Source organism: Physeter macrocephalus, chromosome 7, assembly GCF_002837175.3.
Source record: "Physeter macrocephalus isolate SW-GA chromosome 7, ASM283717v5, whole genome shotgun sequence".
NCBI classification, from domain to species: domain Eukaryota; kingdom Metazoa; phylum Chordata; class Mammalia; order Artiodactyla; family Physeteridae; genus Physeter; species Physeter macrocephalus.
Genome location: NC_041220.1, coordinates 94,756,552 through 94,768,315, shown reverse-complemented (window position 1 = coordinate 94,768,315; position 11,764 = coordinate 94,756,552). Strand labels below are relative to the sequence as shown.

Genomic DNA, 11,764 nt, shown 5'->3' with positions numbered 1-11,764 from the left:
TTGCTTGTTTCTTGAGGTAGGATTGTATTGCTATAAACTTCCCTCTTAGAACTGCCTTTGCTGCATCCCATAGGTTTTGGGTCATCGTGTTTTCATTCTCATTTGTTTCTAAGTATTTTTTGATTTCCTCTTTGATTTCTTCAGTGATCTCTTAGTTATTTAGTAGCGTATTGTTTAGTCCCCATATGTTTGTATTTTTTACAGTTGTTTTCCTTTATTTGATATCTAGTCTCATAGTGTTGTGGTCAGAAAAAATACTTGATACAATTTCAATTTTCTTAAATTTACCAAGGGTTAATGGGGTGTTAAAGTCCCCTACTATTTTTGTGTTACAGTCAATTTCCCCTTTCATGGCTGTTAGCATTTGCCTTATGTATTGAGGTGCTCCTATGTTGGGTGCAAAAGTATTTATAATTGTTATATCTTCTTGTCGGATTGATCCCTTGATCATTATGTAGTGTCCTCTTTGTCTCTTTTAATAGTCTTTATTTTGAAGTCTATCTTGTCTGATATGAGAATTGCTAATCCAGCTTTCTTTTAATTTCCATTTGCATGGAATATCTTTTTCCATCCCCTCACTTTCAGTCTGTATGTGTCCCTAGGTCTGAAGTGGGTCTCTTGTAGACAGCATATGTACAGGTCTTTTTTTTTGTAACCATTTGGCCAGTCTATGTCTTTTGGTTGGAGGATTTAATGCATTTACATTTAAGGTAGCTATCGATATGTATGTTCCTGTTACCATTTCTTAATTGTTTCGGGTTTGTAATTGTAGGTCTTTTCCTTCTCTTGTGTTTCCTGCCTAGAGAAGCTTCTTTACCATTTGTTATAAAGCGGCTTTGGTGGTGCTTAATTCTCTTAACTTTTGCTTGTCTGTAAAGGTTTTAGTTTCTCTGCCGAATCTGAATGAGATCCTTTGTGGGTAGAGTAATCTTGGTTGTAGGTGTTTTCCTTTCATCACTTTAAATATGTCCTGCTATTCCTTTCTGGCTTGCAGAGTTTCTGCTGAAAGATTAGCTGTTAACCTTATGGTGATTCCGTTGTATGTATTTGTTGCTTTTCCCTTGCTGCTTTTAATATTTTTTCTTTGTATTTAATTTTTGATAATTTGATTAATATGTATTTTGGCATGTTTCTCCTTGGATTTATCCTGTAAGGGACTCTCTGCACTTCCTGACTTGATTGACTATTTCCTTTCCCATGTTAGGGAAGCTTTTGTCTATAACCTCTTCAAATATTTTCTCAGACCCTTTCTTTTTCTCTTCCTCTTCTGGGACCCCTATAATTTGAATGTTGGTGTGTTTAATGTTGTCCCAGACCTCTCTGAGACTGTCCTCAATTCTTTTCATTCTGTTTTCTTTATTCTGCTCCGTGGTAGTTATTTCCACTATTTTATCTTCCAGGTCACTTATCCGTTCTGCTGACTCAGTTATTCTGCTATTGAGTTCTTCTAGAGAATTTTTAATTTCAGTAATTGTGTTGTTCATCATTGTTTGTTTGCTCTTTAGTTCTTCTAGGTTCTTGTTAACTGTTTCTTGTATTTTCTTCATTGTATTTCTGAGATTTTGAATCATCTTTACTATCATTACTCTGAATTGTTTTTCAGGTAGACTGCCTATTTCCTTTTCATTTGTTTAGTGTGGTGGGCTTTTTACTTTGTTCCTTCATCTGCTGCATATATCTTTGTCTTCTCATTTTGTTTAACTTATTGTGTTTGGGGTCTCCTTTTTCCAGGCTGAACGTTCATAGTTTCCTTTTTTTTTGTCTGCCCCCTGTGGGTGAAGTTGGTTCACTGGCTTGTGTAGCCTTCCTGGTGGAGAGGACTGGTGCCTGTGTTCTGGTGGGTGGGGCCTGGATCTTGTCTTTCTGGTGGGCAGAGCCACGTCCAGTGGTGTGTTTTGGGGGTGTCTGTGAACTTAGTATGATTTTAGGCAGTCTCTCTGCTAATGGATGGGGTTGTGTTCCTGTCTTGCTGGTTGTTCGGCATGGGGCGTCTAGCACTGGAGGTTGTTGTTGGTTGGGTGGATCTGGGTCTTACTGTTGAGACGGAGATCTCTGGCAGAGCTCTTGCTGATTGATATTACTTGGGGCCAGGAGGTCTCTGGTGGTGCCATGTCTGGAACTTGGCTCTCCCACCTCAGAGGCTCAGGCCTGATACCAGGCCAGAGCACCAAGACCTTGTCAGCCACACAGCTCTTATGCTGTAACCTCAGAGCCAGAACAGTACCCAGCACATAGGAGACAGTTAATGAACATTTGTTCAATGAATAAGTGAACTGTCTTGGTAAATATCTGCACTGACCTGAACTTGAAGGCCTGACTGTTGCCTTTCTCTGGATGAGAAGTTTTAGATTTATTCTCTTGGGCACTAAGCAGTTGAACCTAAAATGGCCTGATGCAAACACGTTTCTACTCAACCAAGAAATGCCTTTAAAACGAGCAGCACAGAGATGTCTCAGGAGGAAAGTAGTCTCACAGGTCGCTCCTGGGCCCCGCCTTGTGTCCAACTCACCCTCAGGGTCATGACTTAAGGGCCTATAATTTTTCTTCTTATCCATTCTTGGTGCTTTATCTCTCTCTTTCTCTCTCTCTCTCTCTTTTTTTTTGTGAGGTGCTGCCTTTTACACTGTCCTGGACCTTTCCACTGTTTTGTGTCCTGGGAGCTTGGGTCTGTGGATTAGTGGTATGTTTCATAGCTTCATAGTTATGTCACATTCATGGATGTCTTATATAAGTCCTAGGCAATCTTGAAAACACAGATTATCTATGTTTATAAACTGTGGGGAAATAAATCCCACTGATGCTGAGTGCCTGATTTCTAGCCCTTTCTAACATGATAGACAGAGGCATAATCATGACACCTCGTTATAAGTCAGTAAATTGAGAGGAATTTGCCCAGTACCATGAAATAAGGTGTTTCTAAAATGTGTGTGTTCATATGTGTGTATGTAGTAAAGAGTTTGGTTTTGCCCAAAGCATGGACTGGCCTTTGCCCTTAGCTTCTGGGAGAAAAAAAGCTATTCCAACCTGATGAATGTCCTTGTTTAGGGTGAGTACTAGTCACAATAGGAAGACCAGTCACGTGACTAAGCGAGGGACTTTGGGTCACACGGTGTCACTGGACCTGGGGATTGAGACATCCACATGGCCAATCAATCAATAATGCCAATGTAACAAAGTCCCTAAAAAAACTCTGGACACCGAAGCTCAGGTGACCTTCTCTGGTTGGCAGTACTCTGTGTGTGTTGTCACATGTCAACACCAGGAGGACAACTTGTCCTGACTCCTAGGGAAAAAGACAATGTAAACTTTGTGTTTGAAGACATCAATTTCTGACCTATGTGTCTTTTCCTTTGGCTTATATTATTATGTATCCTTTGCTGTAATACACCATAACTGTGACTATAAGAGGTTTCTGTGAGTTCTGAGAGTTCTTGTAGCAAATTATTGAAACTGAGCATGGTTTTGGGAACCCCTTTAACTTGAAGTTGGTGTCGGCAGTGAGAACAGTCTGGTGAAGGACTGTTTCCTCAACCTTTTCAGTTTGGCCAACACAGGGCAGTAAGTGTATGTGTACATGCATAAGTATGTGTGTGTGTATGTGTGTGTGTATAGTACAACACTGGCATGGATTTCTTATAATGAAAACAGCTGAAGGCTATAATATATTAATAAGTCTTAGATATTTTTCTCCTTGCATCTTTAAATTCAATCTGCTGACTGTGAGATCTTTCCTACTGGCCTTTTATTCCAAAACCAAACTCTGACCCTGGGATGGGTATCATATTCATCCCCGTGTACTTTGTACCCATCTGCGGTTCCTGTCAGTCTGTGTTTACTTTGCCTGCAACTCTGCTTAAAGAAAGAGAGTGAATTCACAGAAATGTTTTTTCCCTACTAAGATTTGGGACCCCATAAATCATGGTGACAAGAAATGTGATGATGGTCTCTTTCTGTTCTTGAGGAGATAGGAACAGGAGAAGCATGCAGGTTCCGATATGGTTTTGTAATTTTTACCAGTGGTAGCACCATCAGAAGGATTCCAGCAGGCTAGCTCCTCAGCCCTAACCAGGTAATTCTCTACTTGAATGTTCCTGCAATGAAAATGCAGAGACATCCACCAGTGTCACTCAGGCCATTTAGTACCTGCTGTGGAACTCCTGGCAGTTAACAATGAAATTGTCAAGATTTCCTTTTTGCTCCCTTCCAAGCAGGCAGGGCATTGTTTTTATCTCCTAGTTTAGCACATGAATTAATCCTTTTGTACGTGATTGGTGGGACTGTGCATGTTTTCAGAAATTGTCTGGCTCTATACCTGGCAGACTGCCTTGTTGAGAAGTAGTTCTGCAAGTGAGAAAGAAGATATGCAGATTTTCACATGTCCCCACATTGAATTATAAGGCAGTCAAAAAAGGTTGCCATTTTATGGCCTGGTATTTGGTTTTAGTCAGTTTCATTCTTAGATATATTCCTTCCAGAAATTAAATTTTAAAAGATTATTTAAAAATATTGGTATTTTGCAGATTGTGGTTGACAAGAGAGGGGAGGAGACATGTGACAAGGTGGTCAAGTGGGAGGAAAAGGAATACCTAGTAAGTGTTTTAACTCCTGTAAAGCTTGATGTGCTTGAATGGTATGTATTTCATTTTCCAATAATACTTTATTTAAAAAGAGTCAATCCAGTTTGGTTTAATTCCTGCCTTGAGGCCATTCACAGGGCATTCTCTAAGTAAAGCACTTTGTATGCCTCCATGCACAAAGGTAGAGGGGTTATGCATCAATTAACTTGTCAGAAAACCTTTGTCAATGGACTATCCATAGTAAAAAAAAAAAAAAATTCCATTTGTCTACAGAATATCCATAGTAAAAAAAAATTCCATTTGTCTATGGACTATCCATTGTTAAAAAAAAATTCTAAGATTTGGCGATCAACACATGTATAATAGTATATGGGTATAGTAATTTTTAAAGACCTGAAAAAAACAGATTTGTAACAGAAAAAATTAAAAAGTGGATCTTGGTTTGCTAAAGCTAGAAGAGTCATTTACGTTGAAAGAAAGCCCCAGTAAAATTAAAATTTGTTTTATTATATAAATGTTCATTTTCACCTAACTTATTTAGGATTATGTCTACCTTATAAAGAAAACTTGCCTTTTAATTTAATTTCTGCACCATGAAACAGATTTAAGTACATCCTATAGATAAGGTTTACTTGCTATGGTTTTAAAAAAAGAAAATGCTCTATGCAAAGATTCACACAACCTAAAGGTTTTGCCAAACTTAAAATGCTAATTAACAAATGAGCTCAATTCCCTGACTAAAAGAGAGAAATTAGTGTAAAACTACTTAAAGAATTCTCCACACTTTGGCATCTTAATATGGAGTCCACGGATGGCGTCTGGGGCATCCACAGATGAAATTATATAGAATATTGTGTTTGTGCATATGTGCATTTGGAGGGGAGGTGGTCTAGTGCTTTGGCTCTTAGGGCTTAAGCACTACTCTGAGTTTAGATGTGGGCAGAGAAGATGCTGTGGCATTTCTGTGCCTACTCAGTCTAGGATAAACCCTGTGCTGATCCTTTTCATTTTGGAGATTCTATTTCCAGAATTATAAGATATACCTCAGTTTGGTCACAAGGTAAGTAGTGGGGCTTCCTCAGTTGTGTTACTATCACTTTTTTCCAATTTACCAATGGGCTTTCTAGATTATCTTGAAGTTGTATTTAGAATCTGGGTAGTATTTTTACTGAATACATTTCTAGGGTACTAGGGAGAAACTCTGTGTGTGTGTGTTTCTTCGTGTCTGAAGAATAGTAGGTGTTGAAAAGATGTGTACTGAGTAAAAGACAATGAATAAAATGAATGTCAAAATGAATGAATAAACAAATATTTAGAATTATGTAATTTAACTTCTTTTTTAGTGTCATAATTTATTTATTCATTTATTTACAGTTTTAATAAAAATTAATTGGGGCCTATTATATTCTTGGACCTTGGCTGAAATTCAGAGATTAAAGAGCTCCCCGATCTAAAGAAGGGGGAGGCAAAAAATAAAAAGGCATGTAAATTAACTTCTTGAATGAAGCCCTTGCTTGGTTAAAACAGGAAATTTAAAAAGGGGATTGAGACAAGGCTTTTTCTGTTCCCACTGTGATCCTCTGCAGGAGAAAGACACCCATCCACATTGGTCATCAATGATTTTGTGTTCTCTTAAAACCTTTGGGGAAACGGTAATATTTTTTTTTTTGGAATTTTAGCTATCCAACTTGATAAAGTCAGTCTTCAAATATATTGTGCCTGGTCTTTTCTGGATAACTTGAGTGGACCCACGGGTACAGCATCTGGTTTGGTCTCTTCCACGTTGATTTTGAAGATCCAGCAAGACGCCGAGTGCCTCACACGTCAGCCAAGGAGTATGCTAAGATTATCCGAAACAATGGCCTGGAGGGACCTCTGCAGGAAGGGTGGCTGGGCAATTTCACCTGGAGAAGGGGCCTCTGCTCTCGGAAAGGAAATCTGCTTTGGTAGATCTCTCAGACATCCTCAAGTTGCCTTTGTAATAAATAGGTCCTACCAGCTGATCCGTGATCGTGAAGTCTGAATATGTAATGCCTGGGGATGTGTTTGTTTTTTTTTTTAACATCTTTATTGGAGTATAATTGCTTTACAATGGTGTGTTAGTTCTGCTTTACAACAAAGTGAATCAGTTATACATATACATATGTTCCCATATCTCTTCCCTCTTGCGTCTCCCTCCTTCCCACCCTCCCTATCCAACCCCTATAGGTGGTCACAAACCACCTGGCTGATCTCCCTGTGCCATGCTGGGGATGTATTTAATGATGACTTTTACTCTATTTGTATTTGATCAATGAAACTTTTTAGAAAAATAGAATAGAAAACTGCTGCAATTGATTTTTATATTAAGAAATCAGATGGACTTGGAAACTTCAATTTAAATCCTTAGAATTTTTCTAGGAAAAATAATGCAAAATTTATAAACACAGTGTGCTCATGATTTGCAACTCTAATGGCAGAACACTTATTATAAAAATACTTGTTTATGAGCCTATTTTTTTCTATTTACATAAGCTATTCTTTGCTTTTGTAGGTCCATTGTCATGTGTTCCATAACTTTCTACTAGTTAATCTAGTATAAAAATCAAAATTAAAAGTTAGTCCCATTGTATCGTTATGCATTTTGTTCACCAAAGGGATTAACTGATAACCTACTTAATAAAATGGATTGGTTGATATATTTGGCACATAGTTTACCTATGCATGAACAAGCACATCTTTCTCTTGCCTGAGAAACTTTTGGAAAATAAGAAAGTAATAAAACAAACCAGAATATGAATGGCAAAAAAGAGCATTTGAGCGTTGATGTTTAACAGAAATTGGATTCCTACTCTATAACCACACCATATTAAAAGCAAAAGAATGAGCAGGGCATGGTGTCTACTTTTGGATATTTTTAAAAATTAAGTATCCGGGGCTTCCCTGGTGGCATAGTGGTTAAGAATCCGCCTGCCAATGCAGGGGACACGGGTTCAAGCCCTGGTCTGGGAAGATCCCACATGCCGCGGAGCAACTAAGCCCATGCCCCACAACTACTGAGCCTGCGCTCTACAGCCCGCAAGCCACAACTACTGAAGCCCGTGTGCCACAACTACTGAAGCCCACGTGCCTAGAGCCCATGCTCCACAGTAAGAGAAGTCACCGCAATGATAAGCCCACGCACCGCAGCAAAGAGTAGCCCCTGCTGTCAGCAACTAGCGAAAACCCACGTGCAGCAGTGAAGACCCAATGCAGCCAAAAATTAAAGAATAAATAAATAAATTTATAAAAAAAAAATTAAGGATCCATCAGAACATTGATGACAGCCAGGAAATAAATACATGAGTTAATTGACTTACATGAGTGTAAGCAAAGGAGGGGAGGATTTCTTACCTCAGTGGTTGAAATGACTGAGGTGTATGTGAGGTTGCTTGGACTTGGACATTTTACTCAGCTTCCTCAGTGGGGGTCAGTAAGAGAAATAGGGCTCCCTCTGGACTTCCTATCTTCACTCCATCACATCTTCCACATATGTGGACTTTGTGCCCTCACATCCATATTTAAGTAATATTTACTAAACTTTCATGTGTCTATCAGGCTTGAAGAGAAGAGGTAAGTATTATCACCCCATTTTGCAGACTGAGAAACTGAGGCTGTACTGAGTTGTGCATCTTGTGCATCTGCACTTCTTGTGCATCTTCCTCAAGTCACATCAATGCTTGTTTACTGGACCTGGCACCTCCTTGGCATCAGCTCTGTTATGGCCAGCACAATGTAGATTGTGGTGTCATTGAAGTCTTCTCTGAATTTTTTTAAAAAGTAAAAAAGAAACAAGTGTGTGGAGTTACTTTATGCAGGAAGACATAGGGAAGGTGGTTTTCTATATTCTCCTTCTGCTTGCCTGAGGAAATGGAACATACTTTGCCATTCTCTTAAGGCTTTGGACCCGAGCGGATGCTTGCCATTTTTAAAAAACACTGTGGTCAGTTTCTGGATTGTTTTCATGTTCATAACAGGGAATTATTTACAGCAAAGTACATTCTCAAAGTAACTTTGGACAGGGTGAGAAAGAGACCGTCATAGTAGTTCAATAAACGTGGATACACTGGGGGAAATTATATTAAAATTAAAATGGTATACATAGGAATTTCTATTACATCTTTGCCACTCGTTTGTTATTTTTATTGTTTAATGAAACATTATCTCACAATTTGTGTTCATTTTAAAAGCACATTTCCAAATCTTATTTCATTCTTCTCCTATCCAGCCTGTCTTTTTCATTTTTACCATGCATCTTATTTACAGTTTATGTGCCCTCCTTATATTATCTTGCAAGACAACTGAGTTTTCCTTTTAATTAGAATGTTGCTTTGAATACTACTTATCCTGCAGGGCATATTTACAAGTTTTACAACAATACAAAGGAGCATTGTATTTTTGTTACCAAAACTAGAAAATTAATATTCTTGCTGTAAATAAAACGATCTGTCACATTTGGTCTACCAAGTGAAACAAACAATCTAGCATCAGTGGCTGGGCTGCCTCACAGTGCTGTGGCCTCCACAGATCTCTGCTGCATTTGAAAGGCCAGCTCTTTGTCCCAAGAGATGGATCAAACCAAAGGTGCTTCTCTAATTAGCCCTGTAAATTAAAATTTCCGTAGGTGGGGGACCTTCAAGATGGCAGAGGAGTAAGACGTGGAGATCACCTTCCTCCCCACAAATACATCAGAAATACATCTACATGTGGAACAACTCCTACAGAACACCTACTGAACGCTGGCAGAAGACCTCAGACTTCCCAAAAGGCAAGAAAATCCCCACATACCTGGGTATGGGAAAAGAAAAAAGGAAAAACAGAGACAAAAGAATAGGTATAGAATCTGCACCTCTGGGAGGGAGCTGTGAAGGAGGAAAAGTTTCCACACACTAGGAAGACCCTTCACTGGTGGAGACGGGGAGTAGGACGGGGGGAAGCTTCGGAGCCATGGAAGAGAGCGCAGCAATGGGGGTGCAGAGGGCAAAGCGGAGAGATTCCCGCACAGAGGATTGGTGCCAACTAGCAGTCACCAGCCTGAGAGGCTTGTCTGCTCACCCGCCAGGGCAGGTGGGGGCTGAGAGCTGAGGCTTGGGCTTCGGAGTACGAATCCCAGGGAGAGGACAGGGGTTGGCTGCGTGAACACAGCCTGAAGGGGGCTAGTGCACCACAGCTAGCCGGGAGGGAGTCCAAGAAAAAGTCTGGACCTACATAAGAGGCAAGAGACTATTGTTTCAAGGTGCACAAGGAGAGGGGATTCCTTCCCTGTCTGCCCACAGAAGGCAGAGCACCACCTAAATGAGCTCCAGAGATGGGCATGAGCCACAGCTATCAGCCTGGACACTAGAGACGGTCATGAAATGTTAATGCAGCTGCTGCAGCCACCAAGAATCCTGTGTGCAGGCACAGGTCACTATCCACATCCCCCACCACCCGCTGCCAAAGGGAGCTGGTGCAGCCCGCCACTGCCAGGGTCCTGTGATCCAAGGACTACTTCCCTGGGAGAACACATGGCGTGCCTCAGGCTGTTGCAAAGTTATGTTGGCCTTTGCGGCTGCAGGCTTGCCCCGCATTCCAATTAGGACTACTGTACCCTTCCCTCCCCCGGGCATGAGTGAGCAAGAGCCCCCTAATCAGCTGCTGCTTTAACCCCCTATTTTCTGGGCAGGGAACAGATGCCTAAGGGTGACCTACATGCAGAGGTGGGGCCAAAACCAAAGCTGAACCCCAGGAGCTCTAAGAACAAAGAAGAGAAAGGAAAATTTCTCTCAGCAGCCTCAGGAGCAGTGAATTAAATTCCCACAATCAACTTGATATACCCTGCATCTGTGGAATACCTGAATAGACAATGAATCATCCCAAAATTGAGGTGGTGGACTTTAGGAGCAACTGTAGAATAGGGTTTGCTGTCTGCGACTGATTTGTTTCTGATTTTTATGTTTATCTTAGTATAGCTTTTAGCGCTTCTTATCACTGGTGTATTTGTTTATTGGTTTGGTTGCTCTCTTTTATTTTTTATTATTAATTAAAATTTTTTTAATTTAAATAAATTTTTATTTATTATTGTTATTTTTCTTTCTTTTTTTCTCGTTCTTCTTCTGAGCCATGTGGCTGACAGGGTTTTGGTGCTCTGGTCTGGTGTCAGGCCTGAGCTTCTGAGGTGGGAGAGCTGAATTCAGGACATTGGACCACCAGAGACCTCACGGCACAAAGTAATATTAATTGGCGGAGCTCTGCCAGAGATCTCCATCTCAATGCTAAGAGCCAGATCCACCCAACCAACAGCAAGCTCCAGTGCTGGATGCCCCATGCCAAACAACAAGTAAGAGAGGAACACGACCCCACCCATTAGCAGAGAGGCTGCCTAAAATCATACTAAGTTCACAGGCACCCCCAAAACACAAAACCAGACATGGTCCTGCCCACCCCAAAGACAAGATCCAGCACCCACCCACCAGAACACAAGCACTAGTCCCCTCCACTAGCAAGGCTACACAAGTCACTGAATCAACCTTATCCACTGGGGGCAGACACCAAAAACAACGGGAACTACGAACTGGTAGCATGTGAAGAGGAGACCCCCAAACACAGTAAGTTTAACAAAATGAGAAGACAGAGAAATATGCAGCAGATGAAGGAGCAAGGTAAACACCCACCACACCAAACAAATGAAGAGGAAATAGGCAGTCTACCTGAAAAAGAATTCAGAGTAATGATAGTAAAGTTGATCCAAAATCTCAGAAGTACAATGGAGAAAATACAAGAAACGTTTAACAAGGACCTAAAAGAACTAAAGAGCAAACAAACAATGATGAAGAACACAATAAATGAAATTAAAAATTCTCTAGAAGGACTCAATAGCAGAATACTGTGGCAGAAGAACGGATAAGTGACCTGGAAGATAAAATGGTGGAAATAATACCACAGAGCAGAATAAAGAAAAAAGAATGAAAAGAATTGAGGACAGTTTTAGAAACCTCTGGGACAGCATTAAACACACCAACATTCAAATTATAGGGGTCCCAGAAGAAGAAGAGAAAAAAAAGGGTCTGAGAAAATATTTGAAGAGGTTATAGTCAAAAGCTTCCCTAACATGGGAAAGGAAATAATCAAGTCCAGGAAGTGCAGAGAGTCCCATAAAGGATAAATCCAAGGAGAAACATGCCAAGTCA

At 40.4% G+C, this 11,764-nt stretch overlaps 1 protein-coding gene across 1 annotated transcript in view; it reads left to right on the top strand.

Annotated features, from left to right (window-relative positions):
- The window catches only part of LOC102973494 (cytosolic beta-glucosidase-like), a 212,195-nt gene that overhangs the window by 152,111 nt on the left and 48,320 nt on the right, over positions 1 to 11,764 (top strand). Inside the window, 3 exon segments of the mRNA XM_024119530.1 lie at positions 6,257 to 6,313; positions 6,316 to 6,523; positions 8,154 to 8,168. Coding sequence (XP_023975298.1) covers positions 6,257 to 6,313; positions 6,316 to 6,523; positions 8,154 to 8,168 — 280 coding nt within the window.